Below are 15,529 nucleotides of genomic sequence, written 5' to 3'. Positions count from 1 at the left end.
CAGGGCTGAGGAGCCAGACGTCCCTCCCAGCCCAGCCCAGCCCAAGGGTTGCACTCTGGTCCCGTGATGCTAATTCCCAGGGTCTGGGCTGGCCAGGCACAGTGGGTGGCTCTGAGCCCTTGTGGGTCACCGGCAATTCAGCATGGAGAGTGGAAGACACGGGGGGAGAGTGTGTGTGTGTTGGGGGGGGGGGGAGGAGTCCAGAACTGAGTTTGAGGCAGACAGTGAGGGGTTAAGGGAGGTAAAACATGCTTCAAGGCACGGACAAAGTCTTTCCATCCCCACACCTGGGGCCAAGAGCCATCTCCTGGACAGACACCCCACTCCTGTCGCCACTGCTCCTTTACTCCCTGCGGCCCCTGCACACACACGTGCTGACCAAGAGCTTCCCCCGACCCCAGAAAGCAGGCAGCTCCAATGCTGGGGAAGGTGCCTGAGAACTTTATTCACAATTTTACTTTGGGGGGCGGGGCATATTCTGGGTCCCACTGCCCCCTCATGATTCCCAGGTTGGGGCATCAAAGCCCTGTCTGGGTGTCACATTTTACTGCCCTGCCAGGCAGACAAGGCACATGTGGGGACAGGGGGTAGGGCCCCAGTACAGCCTTCCGGGAAGGAGACCGGCAGACTGCATGGAGCCCCTGGCCGGACGAGGGCTGCCCGAGGGGGAGGCGGCCCCTCAGGCCTTCTTCTGCTTCAGCATCTGCAGGTACATCTGCAGGCCTTTCTGAATGGAGTCTCTCGAGATGAAGCTGACGAACTGCTGGATGTCTGCATCCCGCTGCCTCACCAGGTTGTCCACCGTTGGCTTCCGTAGCATGGCCTTAGTCAGCTGCCGGGCGTGGTCTGTGGATGGCGAGCGGGGGCCCATGAAAGCCCTCCTCCAGGGAAACCGAACCCAACCCACTGCCCTTGAGTCAATTCTGACGCATGGAGAGCCTACAGAGCGGGGAGAGCTGCCCCTGTGGGTTTCTGAGATGGAAATGCTCTACGGGAGCAGAGCGCCTTGGCTTTCTCCCGTGGGAGTTTCAAACTGCTGACCTTGGGTGTAAACCCTGCATCACTAGGGACCCTCTGGCCTCCAGGGGTGCACCTAAAACTCAAGGAGCCCTGGCCGCCCAGACCAGCTACTCCTCTCCGAGACAGAGGGCTCTGCCAGCCTATTGTGTGAGCCATTTGGTCTAGCAAAGAGCCTGGTGGCACAGAGAGATAAGCTGCAGGCCGCCAGCTACTCTATGGTAGAGAGAAGCACTGTCTGCCGCTGAAATGGACAGCTCTGCAGACTACAGAGCAGTTCCACCCTGTCCTGGAGGGTCACCCGCACTGAATCGAATCAACAGTGGTGGATTTCAAGAAACATACCATCTAGAATATTCCCGTCACATGCTTCCATGGGGTGGTATACAGAGTAGTAGTTGTTTGGTGTCTGTTGCTGCATGTCTGTCTATACCTGGGACAGGTAAGCCGGCTTGATGCCTGCCTTTCTTTGGCTTGCCAAGGCTTTTTTCTTTTTAAATGGGTGTGTGTGTGTGTGTGTGTGAGGGGCAGGGGTAGACAGAAGCATATGCTTTTGTCACGTGTGGTGACTATTATATAAGATGCACATTTCAGTGTCCGTGTTTCCTGGGATGCCCTGGTGGTGTAGTGGTTACATGTTGGGCTGCTAACCACAAGGGCGGCAGTTTGAAACCCCCAGCTGCTCTGTGGGAGAAAGAAGAGGCTTTCTGCACCCTTGGGGGCAGTTCTCTCTGCCTCATCCTGTGGTGTTGCCACAGGGTTGGAACTGATGTGATGGCAGAGTTTGATCTGGTTGGGGCGGGGGCCCCGTCTCCCATTCCAGACTCACCTGGGATGGCCAGCCACTGGGCCATAACTGACAGGGCAGTGCTGTGCACCTGGTCCTCAGGAACCACCATGTCCACGACGCCCACTCGGAGGGCCTCGGCAGGTGGGTAGAGCAGCCCCAACTGCAGGGACATCTCCGAGGCTCGGTGCCCGATGGTGTTCACCAATGTGTCCTTAAACCTGGAAGACAGACACTGCTGGTGGTGGGGTCCCTCCCCGGCAGAGAGGGGCTGGTGGCCCAAGAACAAGCTTGTGGCCCTGGTACCCAGGACCTCCTTACCAGAAGGGAGCGACAATGCCCAGCTGAGTCTCATTCAGCCCAATGGTGTACTTGGAGTTGTCAGCCATAATGCGGTAGTCACAGGTCATGGAGATTAAGCAGCCTCCGGCAGGGCAGGCTCCCTGCAGGGCGAGACCACCAGGCTCAGGGGTGGCCACGCCTGACTGGCTGGCTGCAGGGGCAGTGACCCCTGCAGGGTCACACACTCCTTCTGAAGCTGGGAGCTGCCCACTGCAGGGCTGGATGACGGTGCTGCTTGGGACCCTGTCCCACACTGAATGGTGTGCCTTACAGACAAGCATCGATGTGGCAGGACCAACCAGGACCCACTGTGGGCCGTTGGCTAGGTAATGAGGTCACCTGGCAGTGATGTGCCCACTCCCAGGACCAGTGGTAATGGGCATAGGGTGGGGACACAGCACCTTCAGGGCACTTCCCTGGGGTGTGGCTGCATCAACTTAAAAAACTGACTATTTATTATGTAATATTTTCATTGACATATCTTACTCATTCCAATATATCCCTTCCCTTCTCATATAGCCCTGAGGTTTAGTCCATCGGCTGGGGTGGTACAACGATCAATCCTATCAACCCTCCCCGCCCCTCCCCTCGCCCCCTGCGTCCTCTTTGCTTTACAAGAGGAAGAGGAATCAAGCAGAGGGACCGACCGAGGGCCCCGACCATCTCCCAGGAAGAGCTGGGAGCAGTGTGTGTCATTTGGAGCCAGGGTCCCTATGTGGAAGCCTCCTAGGTCCAGGGCAAGACTGATGTCAGGGCACTGGGGAACATCAAGTCCACAAACAATGAAGGGCCCACAGAGCGGACTCGTAGTCTCCGAAACCGTGAGAGGGTAACTGTGTGGTACAGTCCACCTCCCCCCCCCTGCCCCCCGTTCAAGCCCCACTAGCGACCGAGGGAAGAACCCTAGCTTTCTGTGGGAGTGTTTCATGTCCCGCCCCACACAGCAGGCAGCCTCCTGGAGGCCCTGGAACCCCAAGCTCGCCCCATGTCCCCATATCTGGTACCTGCTCTTCCAGGCTGCGGCCGGAGGCTGGTGCCAGCAGTCCTGTGTCTTGGTTCACACGCCCCCCTGGTCTCTAACTCCTGACAGTCCTTCCCCTCCCCCAGATGTACTGTAACCTCTGGAGTTGTCCTTGCCACTGGTCACCCTCAAGACCCTGGGTTTCCACCCCCACCACCCCGGGGGATGGCGGCAGAGGTGGACCACCTCACCGCTACCCTGCAGAGAGCTAGCTGGTGGACCCTCCGGCCTCCCCATGCTGGGCTGTGTGGAGGGCTCCCTGGACACTCACATTGATGGTGGCCACCGTCACCATGGGGCACTGGTACAGCCGCAGCCACAGCTCCTGCACGGCTTTCCAGTACTCGGCGTAGTGGGCCGGGTTCCGCCCGTACATATCCAGCAGATTCAGGCCACTGGAGAAGACCCCGGGACTCTCCTGGTGGGGGAGGAGGGCGCTGGGCCAGGTGCAGGAGCTGCACCAGCGGGCAGCATGGCCCAGAGGAGGGGCGGGCAGGAAGGTACGGCCTGTGGAAGACCCTGTCCTGGCAGGGACCCCCAAAAGGGGCAGAGGCTGAACTAGGATGGGAAATTAGCCCCTCACTCACATTGTGGCACTGTGACCAATGGTATGTGCGGAACTTGAGGGGGTCTGGAGGTCCCCCTGACCAGCCCTTGCAGTGCAGGAGGCAGGCCTGGAGGGAGGGGCGGGGTGGTGGGGGAGGGCGGGCGCACCGAGGTGACGATGAGGCCTCGGACGGTCCTGTCGTTCTCCAGCTTCTCCAGGTTGATGACCAGCTCCGTCACCATCTCCAGGCTGAGGCTGTTCACTGGGGGGTTCCTGAGCTTCATCACGGCCACCCCTAGCCGTAGAGGAGGGTCAGGTCCCTCCCAGTCATGGGACAGCCCCTCCCCCTCCCCAGGCTGCAATGCTGCTTCGCTTTTCCAAGGGGGATGTGACAGTCATACAACATCACAATCACTATTTTCAAGCGAACAATTCGAGCCTAGCCTTCCTGGTCAGCAGCTAGAGGCTGATGGAACCCTGAGACCCTGGTCTCAGACATCCTGGTGGGGGGTGGGGTGGGGGCGCGGGACGAGGACGCCCTCTGGAGGCTCGACTTTGAGCCAACCCAATGCTGACTCACTGTGGCCCCGAGTCCCCCTGTGCATTTCCAAGACTGTACTTTTTGACGGGAGTAAGTAGAAGGCTTCACCTTTCCCCCTCGGAGCAACTGGTTTGGAACTGCCGACTTTGACCTTAGCAGGCCACCAGGGAGGTAGGTAGGTATGCCTTAGAACCACCAACCCTTGGAGCTCAGAAGGCAGGAAGTGACCCAGAAGAAAGCTGGAAGGACAAGCCGTGCCTAAGCTCCTGAATGGGAAACTGGACTTGCCATAAAATTCCACCCAACTACAATCAGTCAATTACAGGGTGAGAATTGCTGAAAAAAAAACAAACAAACATGGGGTAAAAAACAAAACAAACATGGGAGATAGATGTTGGGGTAAGTGCCTCAGGGCACTCTATCTGCCAGCAGTAGCAGAGGGCACAGCATGTGGCTGGCAGAGGGCCAGGCACTAGGGATGCCAAGGCCCAGCTAGCTTGCATGGCCAGCAGCTGCTGGCTGGGGTGACCTGTGCTGGCCATGTATCACAAGGGCTTTAGAAAGACCATCAGGAGGCCAAGGAGCATTTCCCTGGTGACCTTGGAGAGCTCTGTAAGGTCAATGCCAATTGGCTATGCCAGGACTAAGGTTGGAATCTAGTGAGCCAGTGGATTCTTCCAGAACCCTTGACTTTTGGGGGAGGAGGCCTTTGCTAATTGGCTAGTTCACAATGCCCACTGTTGGATGTAATATACATAGCTGTCTGCACGAAAGGACCTAGAATTCAAAACTTCCAGAGATGAGACACCACCCCCTTGCCCCGGGCTTGGTTCAGAGAGACACAGACCCCGGTTAGGTGGGCAAACTACTTTATCATGAAGTCCCTGGTAGGGCAGCGGGGTTAAGCATCTGTCCATTAACTACAAGGCTGGAAGTTCGAAACCACTGGCCGCTCTGAGGGAAAAAAGATGATGCTGGCTGCTCCCATAAAAAGTTTAGTCTATACAGGGGTCCTCAAACTACGGCCCACGGGCCACATGTGGCCCATCGAGGACATTTATCAGGCCCACTGGGTGTTTTTGCCCCGTTTTGTTTTTTACTTCAAAATAAGATAAGTGCAGTGCACATGGGAATTTGTTCATAGCTTTTTTTTTTTTAAACTATAGTCCGGCCCTCCAACAGGTCTGAGAGACAGTGAACTGGCCCCCTGTTTAAAAAGTCTGAGGACCCCTGGCTATAGGGCAGTTCTTGATCCTATAAGGTTATTAAGTCAGAATCCACTTGAGGGTGGTGTGTGTTTTTTTCTCTTTATTATTCTAGCACAGGGCACAGAGCCTGGTAATTACTGGGGGAAAGGTCAGTCAGGCCAAGGGTAGACACGAATCAGATTAAAGGAATGTGGACACACCAGAGGTGAGCAAATTCAGTCTAACCCAGCACTCTCTGCAGGTGGTCTGAACTGGTTCTTAGGCAGTATTTTCAATGCACAAGTTGGGGCTTTGCTCAGGGTCACCGTTGTACTTGGGGACAAGGGGTCCTCACCACTAGCTGGCACTGGCCTCACCTCACGGGCTTGTTTTGTTTCTATGCAAGGGACAAGCTTTCTGATTCCAAACTCGACTCTGCTGCACTAAGCCCATGTTGTTTGCTGTCGTGAGGTGCTGGTCGCTCTGCCACCACCTGCACCCCCTGGGCCCTCCTCGGGTCAAGCTCCAACAGGGTCACCCCTGGCAGGCAGGTTTCAGTGGAGCTTCCAGACCAAGGCAGACTAGGAAGAAAAGCTGTCAACGAAAGCCCTATGGATCCCGAAGGCATCCAGTGTCCACATGGCTTGGGACCCCCAGAGACATCGTGCTCCGCTGGTCATGGAGTCTTCAGGAGTGGGCTTCGTGGCAAATATCACCTTCATCTGGGACAGGGTGGGACAAAGCGGGGCGGGGAGCAGACTGTGGGGGTGGTGGGCTGGGAGCCTGGGCAGACCCCAAGGTGCCCTCAAGGCTGGGGTTCTCCCCACTGGGGATGTGGTTACTCTTCCAGTCTAATTCTAAGCCAACAGCCTGTTTGAAGGTATGTTCTGAGGAGGCACTGGGTCAGAATGGGGGTGGGGGTGCCCCACCCTGGGATCGGGATCAGACACCTCAGGGTCTGTGCCAGGCGGCTGCAAGAAAGCTGGGGAACAGTTTACTTCCAAATAAATCCAGTTATTTGCTATTTTCAAGTAACTCGCCTTCCTAGCAGAAAGCTGCGGGGAAGAAACCAGCCACAGTGCAGGGAAGCGCCAGTTCTGCCAAGAACGGACTCCACGGCCACCCGCCCTCAAGGGACTTCCGCCCAGGCCCCAAACTAGCCCCGGCCCCTTACCTGCCGCCGCGTCCGTCTCCACCACCACCCGGTGGCTCATGGCGCGCTGCGTGGTCGCTCTGGCCAGGACGGCACCCCAGGACCGGGCCCCTGCGGCCGGACGCGGCCCGTTATCCCCAGCACCGACCATTCGCCCGCGGCCACCCAGACGCCGTCCACTGCCTCGGTCCCCGGGGCCTGCGGGCTTGCTAGACCCCGCCTGCTGGCCTCAGTCTCCGTGTCCACCCTGGTGTACTCGAACCCCCCGCCCGGGACCCCCTGTCCCCCGCCCCCGGATCCTCCGTGCCCCTCATCCCTCCGCTCCCCGCTAACTGCCACCACGACCCGCTGTCCCGTCCGCACCCCGCGACCACACACCCGGGAGCAGAGCGCGCGCTCGCGACGCCAGCGCCATCTTGGCCAGGCCGTCAGGGTCAGGCGGCGGCTCCGTCTGCTGCTGGCCGGGCCCCGCCCCCATGCCCTCGCTCCCGGGCCCCGCCCCCTCCCCCGGGCCCCGCCCCCGCATGCCCTCGCTCCCGGGCCCGCCCCCTCCCCAACCCGGACCTAGCCAGGATGGAGTTCCGCGGGCCGGACCCCGCCCCCTCCCCAACCGGGGCCGGGATGGAGTTCCGCCGGGGGTGTCCGGCCAACGTCCTTTACAACTGGGGTCCGCGGTCAGCTTGTCTACAACCCGCTGCTGCCAGCCCACTGGGCGCAGACCTCACAGCGAGGGGCTGGGAGAGGTTTCCATCTTAGTTGCCCCCACATCCCAGGACCGGTGGCACGGCCCTGGTTAGAAGCCCTGTTTCGGGCAGGGGACACGGATCCCGTTCCTGCCTGGTAGGCCCAGGTCTCGAGGGAGCCATCTCCAGGGGCAGCATGTAGGGGCAGCAAGCACTGTCCTGGGCTCCTGGGCTGGAAGGGCAGGGCCCGTCAGCCTCGCGCACGCACAAGGAGGGCGTCCTGGTGGCACACCTCAGTGTCCTGGCCATGAACTTCTGCAAGTGCCACCAGAACCGAGGCCAAGTGGTTTGGCACCAGCCATCCACTTAGTCCTGTAGGTTGACTGGCCTCCAGGGACACTGTTCTTATTGCTACTAGGGAATACGGTGGATGCCAGGATCATGCACACAACTGTTCTTCCCAGGGAGGCCTGGCGCACAGCAGGTTTGCAGGGCTGCTGACCAAAGGCTCCAACACCGTATGGCTGAATCTGCCCATCAAGATTGTTTCACAGTCCCAGGGCCTGTTCCTCTAGAGCAGGGGTTCCTCAAACTTTTTAAACAGGGGGCCAGTTCACTATCCCTTAGACCCATTGGAGGACTGGACTGACTATAGTTAAAAAAAAAACAAAACTATGAGAAGATTCCTATGCACACTGCACATAACTTATTTTGAAAAAAACAAATGGGGCAAAAAAAATCAGCAGGCCGGATAAATGTCCTCAGCAGGCCACATGTAACCCGCAGGCGGTTGTTTTGAGGACCCCTGCTCTAGGGCTGTGGAGATGCTCATTACATGTTCTCTGCGTAGCCCTCCTGCATATACGTGTAACACACACCCCTTTTCTTCAGGGCAAGGACCCAATGCTGGGTTAACACTGGGTGCTGGAGGAATGAGGCAAACGGCATTCTAATCCTATGTTTATTCAATACAGTCCTTCCATTCTACACAACAGGTACAAACACAACCTAAACGCTACAAAGTTACAAAAATGCAAACAGAAATGTTTAAAGTCCAGACTGTACAACAAGCCAGGTGACAGGCAACAGGCTGGGGTGGCTCCAGCATCCCATGGTGCTGGCTCACAGCTTGCTCACCAGTCTCAGAGGGGAGACCCCACTGCCAATGTTGGCCTTTGTGGTCAAGGTGTCTGGGTGATGGATGGATTCGGGAATTAGCCCCATAGAACCACACAAATGTCCCCCTTTTTAGAAGACCACATCCTCCCTGCTGGCTGCAGACCAACTCTCAGGAACTGGGACCCCAGGAGGCGCCTTCACAGGCCCAACCCCAGAGACTAGCATGCCTGCAGCCAGGATGCAGGCACGACCCTAGAAGCTGGCCCCCAGGCCCCGAGTCCCATCCATCCACCCTCCTCCAGCCAGGAAAGAGACAGAACATGCGTGGACGGGACATAAGTTAGGGGCTGGGGGCTTCTGCAGCACAGCTCTATCGCGAGGAGTTGGAGCTGGAGCGACTCCGGTGGCGGCGGCGGCCTGGGGACCGGGAACGTCGGCGCACTGGTGACCTGCGTCTCGGAGAGCGGGACCTGCAGCCAGAGGGCCAGTCGCAGACCATTAGCACTACAGACCCAGTGTAGGCCAACCCCCTTCAGAGTACGTCCAAGGCATTTCTGATCACTGACATTGGAAGAAGTGATGGAGGGGCCCTTCAGACCAGGAGCAAGCAAAGGCCAGTTGTGAGGTCCCACCCGGTCCCAGGTGGGAAGGGAGAAGGGCTGAGCAGGGAAAGGAGATCAAAGAGCATCCTAGGGGCTCCTCTCTGACAATTGCCCCCCGCCCCAGAGGTTTCCTCCAAGTCCCCAGCACACTTCCATTGTTCTGCTGCCCCCTGGAGACTCTGAACTCTACTTACCGCCGTCTCATCCTTGGGGGGGACCTGCGCCACATGGGGGGTGGTGGCAGCATCCTCCTGGGAGGGCTGAAGCGCCGGGGGGGCGGCCTGGGCCACGGCGCCAGCACAGCAGTGGCTGTGATCTCCTGGCCATCGATCTGACCTGAGGAGAAAGGACCAAGTTGTAAAATAAGCCCACCTGCCAGGGATTAAGCAGGCAGCCAGCGACACCCACCAAGCCCAGGCCCAGCCCTCAACCCACCAAGGCAATTGCCCCAGGGTGCTGTGGTTCACAACCCACAGCACAGGCTGGACTTAGAAACAGACTCAGGTGGCTCACTGCCAAAGACAACACAGATGAAGCCATCTATCTGTCACCTGGCAGCAGGACAGAGCAGAATTAGGGGCATGAGGGGGCACGCATGCATCCAGCACACACAACCCCACCTATCCTTTCGGTCTCACTGTGGGAGCCCCTCATGTCCTGAAGTTTTAGCAACTGCACAGATACATACTACCTGACCAACAGGGCTGTTGTGGGAGGACTCCCAAAGGACAGCAGCCAGCGCCCCATGGCCCAGGACCTGGCTTGTGTGTCCAAAAAAACATCTCAACGACCACACAATCAAGGCACAAAGGCAATTCCACAACAAACGGTTTGTTTTCTCTTTAAAGAGATGCCAACACAACCTGACAACGGGTCTCTCCCAAACCATCCACGTGCTTTCGAAAGCTGTGAGCCACTTCCACCAACAGCAGCAGCTGTGGATTGTCCCCATAGGGGACTTCTCAGGGGAGGAGACGCCTCAGTACACTGGTCAATGCGCAAAATAGCCCGCAGAGTGTCAGCCTGTTTGTAAACTGCAGGGCACCTCTGAGAAGATGACAGGGAGGTTCCTGTGGAGAGTCAAACCTGGGGACCCCCACATTCCTCAGAGCGTGTTTCAAAGTCACATGCCATTGTCGAGTTCATCCCAGATGGAAAAGTCCTTAAAATGCTAACATATTTTTATAGGTGACAACTCCCCGCCCCCAATGATTAACGTTCCGTAAAACATGTGTTGAGTAACACTCACCCACCAAGACTCAGAAGGCGGGGGAGAGTGTTCTGGGGAGATGTCAGGCTGCAAAGTGACACAGGGGCCTCTGCAGCACCGGGCACCCCAGGGGCTGGCGGGCACTCACCTCCGTCCATGTGTTTTAGTGCCTTCTCAGCCTCGTCAGGGTTCTCAAACTCCACATAAGCGTAGCCTTTGGACAGGTGGGGATGCATCCTTTCCACAGGCATGTCGATCATCTTAATCTTCCCATAGGTGGAGAAGATTTCCATGATGTGATCCTGGAGGGACAGGGGTCACGACTCAAGTCACTGCAGCCCAGTGCCACAAAGGGAGGGGCCAGCATTCACTTAGGGAGCGCTGGTGGTGCTTGTCAGGCTGCTTAATCACAAGACTGGGGTTTCACACCCACCAGTCACTCTGGCAGGTAAAAGAGGTGAACTGCTCAGTCGGACAGCAGTGAGTTTGGTTTGGATTTTGATGGTGCTCTTGAGTAATCCTCTAATTGCTAACCTCAACTCAAGGTCAGTGGTCAAACCCACTGGCCACTTGACAGGATGGCCAAGCTTGAAAGCCCTGTACCAGGGCACTGGGCTGGATGACCCCAGCCGGCCACTGGGGACAGGCTGCCTTACCTTGGTCACGTTCCTGGTGAGCCTCCCAATGTGAACCTTGGTGGGCTTGGGGGAAGGGCTCCGCCTCTTCCGCTCCTTCTCATCTCGCTTGGGTGGCTTGGATCTGGTGGGGAGAGAAGCCAAGACAATGACTCTGTGTTCTTTGACAGTGGGCCAGACCCCCTCTTTCCAGCAGGGGTGTGAGTGGTCGGGGGCTTACTTTGATCGGGAGCGCCGCCTATTGTCGTGCCGACGCCTAGAAGGGCTTGGGGAGCCCGAGGAGCTGCTGGAACTGGAGCTGCGTGAGGTACTGGAGCTGCCCGAGCGGCTGGATGCCGAGGATGAACTGGAGCCGCTGCTGGAGCCGCTGCTGGACGTGGAGCCCGAGCTGGAGGTGGAGCTGGACCGAGACCTGGGGGCAGGGGGGCGTCACGGACCCTCCCTCCTCCTCCAAGCCCATTTCCCAGGATAGAAAGGCCAGCTGCTCTCCAGGACAGAGGAGCCTTTTGTTCCTGCCCAGAAGTGGCAGAGCGGAGGCACCAGAGGCTACCAGCTCAGATCAGGATGGGCTGCAGCAGCAGATGGACTCGGGCAGGACTCCAGGAGGACAAAAGGCACGCTCTAGACTGGCACAAGCCGATCATGACGACGTTCAGAGAAAACACTCCCTACCCACAAAGGACCAAATGCCCAGACACGACCTCGGCCAGACCACAGCCTGCAGGCCACCCTCGGAGGCCAGTCCCACCTGGTACTGCTGCTACCACTGGATGCGCTGCGCCTCTTTCGAGTCTTGTCTCTGCCACGGTCCTTCTCGCTTGACTCCTTGGTGGCCCCCTTGTCTTTTGAGCGGTCCTTAGACTTCTCATCAGAGCGATCCTTGCGCTTGGTTGGAGAAGGAGCCCTGGGTGGTGAGGGGGGACTGTGAGGAGGCACACCCCTTGGACCAAATCCAGTGACAACACAACCCGACAGAGGGGTCTGAGAGCTCCCGGGCACCCCCAGAGCAGGGTGGCCTGTGGCAGAAGGCACGCACATGCCACCGTCCCCATCCCCAGCAGTGCCCCCCATGGCAGAGAGCACGCACATGCCATTGTCCCCATCCTCAGAGCCCCAGCAAGTGCACCCCCAGAGCAGGGTGGCCCGTGGCGGAGGGCATGCACATGCCATTGTCCCATCCGTAGGTCCCCTGCAGTGCACCCCCGGGGCACACGGGAAAGCCGCGGAGGTTACCTAGTGCTGGACCTTTTATTATTTTCTTTGACTCCTAGCAAGCTCTTCTTTTTCACTCCCGATAAATCCATTCTCCCCTCCTTCTGAGGTGGTCAAGGCGGCAACGGCGGCCTCACTTATCTGAACTCTCACTTCTAACTTGGGTCTGATAACCGATACCTAATCGATGGCAATTTACGCCAATGTGCAGCCTAATAACGAGATAAAAGAGTGGAGAGTGAGTGGGTTGGTGTGGCTGCACGTCTACTTTGCAGCCAACAGTTGGGCTCCCGGCAGCAGGGAGACCCGGGGTTGCCACCACCCTCTCCAGATGTGTCTCCACCCGCCAGTCTTAAGGAAACAGAGGTGGCTACCGTCAGGGTCACATTATGGGCGGCCCCATGCCACCTTCCCACTCATCTGTCTGATGAGCCTTGGCAGGCCCTTACAAAGGCCATTCGCAGCTCATCGGCCTGCAGAGTCAGGAGGGCAGCTGCCCTCAGAGGACCAGATCTCCTTTCAGGGCTGCCGTTTCTTTGGGGATGGCAGGTGACGATAGGAAGCAAAATGTATTTCAAAAGTGACTGGCAGTGGCTTCAGAACATCGAACACCCAAACACAAATCGATAAACCGTCTCACTAGGAACATAAAAATACACTTTAAAAGGGTAGTACAATGGTAGTTAAGCATTAGTCACTTTCAGCTAATACACATGTGGAGTTAGGGAAAAATGAATCCAAGTGTGCAATCTACTTTGAAATGCATACAGCCAGAACAATCTTAACTGTACTCCTAGCGGGTGCTGATGTGGGTATCCACTGTGCAACTAACTTGGTGTACCTGCACGCTGGAAACATTCTGAAATGGTCAGGGAGGTTAGAAACAGCAGCACCAGCACCAATCACAGGCACCACAAGCCACGCTCAGAAAACCCCTGCTGAGGAGCCAAAGGCCCCTGCCCAGGTGTTGCAGCTTCAGGGATGGTTAGCAGAGAAGTCAGAATGCCAGTCCCATCTCTGCTAAGCAATATGGACCCCTGAGCGCCCTCCTGGGGAAGCTGGGAGCACAAGGACTCCAGCCTTGGAAAGTGCTGGGCTTTGGAGTCAATGGAGAAGACTGAACAATGCACGGGGGTGGTGGGGGGTGTTAGTACTGTGGGAGTCAGCCTGCTTGGCTTTGTTATGATCTGAGGCAAGTCACGCCTCAGTTCTGAGCCTTAATATCTCATTTTACAATCACAGCACCCAGCTCAGAGAACCCTAAGGACCCAAGGAGCCCTTGCCTAAGTAGTTCAAGTTCAGTAATTATGGACTGAATTCAATGCTCAGAGACCTTCTAAGAACTGAAGAGCACTGCCCCCTCCCCAGGGTGTTCTAGGCTGTCACCTTCAAAGGGACACTTCTTCGGAGTGGCTGGTGGGCCCAAACTGCCAAGCTAAGCCCAGTGCTCAACCATGGCTCCTCAATAACCGTGCACTATTCTAAGGGGAAAAGGAAGCTACGTCCTGGACACAATCTTGCTCCCCAAGCCTCACATCTTTTCTGCTCAATGATCACATCAAGGTCCCAACACACAGGGCTGGGTGGAAGAAACGATAAGGGCCCACCTAGGATGCATGCAGACACCTCGAGAAACCACCTTTCCAGGAGTGAAAAAGGAGCCAGCGAGAGGCATACGGTTCGGTACTGCAGTTACCCCCAAAAAAGGTGCAACGTTGCAGTACGGCTCCAAGCATTCATCAGAACAAAGTACAGTAAGTTCTTTCATATGGCGTCTGCCTTTGTCCTTAAAACATTCCGATTCAGACCGGTTACACACACCAGCCCTGCGCCCCGTGATTCTTCAGCTCGCCTAAGAATCAAGACCCACTGAGGGCACCCTCCGCAGGCTTTGCCGGTGTGGCCGCGCGTAAGAGAGCAAAGGTGGAGATTCTCTGTTCACACAAGCTCAGGTGACAGGCCAGGGCCGCGGGCACCTTCCTCATCCTCCGAAAGGTGTGTCCAACAGCCCGAGAGAGGAGACAAGAATTAGTTCAGTAGGGGGAGAAACGATGCAGGGGCCAGCTCCAGAGCACCTCTCCCCGTATTTCTCATTTTAGGCACAACTCCTGCCAGACACGTTCGAGGTGCGTCCCACGCCTCTCCGCCGGGCAGGCCCCACCCCCACCCCCACCCCGAGGACTGTGGATAAATGGCCCCGAGGGAGGCTCGTCCGGCCCTTCCAGGACCGCCCACAAAGCCGCTCCACTCCCTCGGACCCCCGCCCCGGCCTCGCCGCCCCCCGACACCATCCACTCACAACCCCCGTCGGCCCTGGGCTGAAAGCTCTCCCAGGGCAGGGCCCGCGAGCGGCGGCTGTGCTCGGGTTGGAGCCCCGCAGTCCTTCCGTCAGCCGTGGTCCTTCGGCCCGCCGCGGCCACGACCACTTCCGGGCCGCGGCCCCGGCACCTCCCACTTGGCTCGCCCCGGCCCACACTCTCCAGAACCCGCGCCGCAGGCTGCGGCCACCCTCGGGCGCTGAGGAGGGGCCTGGCTCCACGATGCGCCCCGCTAGGCCTGGCAGGCGGCCCGCGAAACTCGGATGGGGTCGGATTCCGCCAACTTACATCTTCCCGCCGACGCCACCAGCTCCCGCTCTCTCAGCCGCCGAGGCTGGCGCCCGAATGACGTCAGGGTTAAGGAGCGGGAAGGCATCCCCGCTCGGCGCGCCGCGATGACGCACGAGGGCCGCAGCCAATGAGCGCGGGCAGGGGGCGTGTCAAAGGGTCCAGCCGTGTGGGAAACGGGAGCGCGGCGTGAGTGGGTTAGTCAGTTTGCTTTCCCTTGGACGTTCCTCCTGCGTTTTCCCGGACGGGCTTCTGCGCGCGCCGTCAGAGGCGGGCCGCCGGGAGGTTCGCTGGGACGCGGAGCGCCAGACCTGCCGCCGGGTCCACTGGAAGCCAGCGCGGGAGGGGCGAAGGCAGCCGTCACCCCCCTCCGTGCGCTTGCGCCCCAGGGCGGGCGCTTCCGGAGCGGAGAGGGACCTGCCGGGCTCCGCGACGCCGGAGGCGGGAGGGGGGGGGCGGGGAGCGAACCGGAACCAGGGTGGTTCTTCGAGGTGCCCGCCGAGACTCGGAGGCGCCTCGGGCTAGAGGAAGAGAGCGGAGCAGATGGGAGAAGGGAGCCAGGCAGCACCCGGAGGGTAGGGGGCTGTGGGAGCCAACCTGGCCCCTTTCTGCTCCTGGTCATTCGGTGGGCTCGGCAGCCTTGTCCGCGCAGGGTAGTGGCTGTGGGATATAAAGACTGTTCCCCAGTTCGTCCCTACCCGCCCCCCCCACCAAATATATGTCAATCCTAGGACACTGCTTGCAACGAATGGTAAATGATTGTCAAGTTATTCTCCCTGCAGGCATCAGCCATCCGGAGCAAGCAGACTGCTGTCTGGTCCACTCACTGTAGGTGGGGCTCACACCCCATTGATAGGATACTGATTG

At 58.3% G+C, this 15,529-nt stretch overlaps 2 protein-coding genes across 5 annotated transcripts; both read right to left on the bottom strand.

The window, feature by feature from the left end:
• Nucleotides 1-418: 418 nt before the first annotated feature.
• ECI1 (enoyl-CoA delta isomerase 1) lies at nt 419-7,090 on the bottom strand. The gene is made up of 7 exons (XM_075564444.1): nt 6,974-7,090; nt 6,617-6,706; nt 3,882-4,009; nt 3,439-3,585; nt 2,126-2,247; nt 1,847-2,025; nt 419-846 (listed from the first exon to the last, which is right to left on the bottom strand). Exons 1-7 carry the CDS (start codon nt 7,071-7,073, stop codon nt 680-682), a joined length of 933 nt encoding a protein of 310 aa, XP_075420559.1. The 5' UTR covers nt 7,074-7,090; the 3' UTR covers nt 419-679.
• A 1,524-nt stretch (nt 7,091-8,614) lies between these two features.
• On the bottom strand, nt 8,615-14,814 carry RNPS1 (RNA binding protein with serine rich domain 1). 4 transcript variants are annotated; one of them, XM_075564440.1, is made up of 8 exons: nt 14,663-14,778; nt 12,078-12,268; nt 11,593-11,748; nt 11,065-11,256; nt 10,866-10,968; nt 10,358-10,511; nt 9,194-9,335; nt 8,615-8,867 (listed from the first exon to the last, which is right to left on the bottom strand). In XM_075564440.1, the coding sequence occupies exons 2-8, from the start codon at nt 12,146-12,148 to the stop codon at nt 8,768-8,770; spliced, it is 918 nt and encodes a 305-aa protein (XP_075420555.1). In that variant the 5' UTR covers nt 12,149-12,268; nt 14,663-14,778; the 3' UTR covers nt 8,615-8,767. The 4 variants fall into 4 exon arrangements, with proteins under 4 accessions (XP_075420555.1, XP_075420557.1, XP_075420556.1 ...); XM_075564442.1 differs by having other exon boundaries at nt 12,090-12,268; XM_075564441.1 differs by lacking the exon at nt 14,663-14,778 and adding an exon at nt 14,356-14,628.
• Nucleotides 14,815-15,529: the final 715 nt, after the last annotated feature.

Source organism: Tenrec ecaudatus, chromosome 12, assembly GCF_050624435.1.
Source record: "Tenrec ecaudatus isolate mTenEca1 chromosome 12, mTenEca1.hap1, whole genome shotgun sequence".
NCBI lineage: Eukaryota > Metazoa > Chordata > Mammalia > Afrosoricida > Tenrecidae > Tenrec > Tenrec ecaudatus.
Note: the sequence above shows the minus strand (reverse complement) of the source record. Positions and strands in the feature narration are given on the sequence as shown.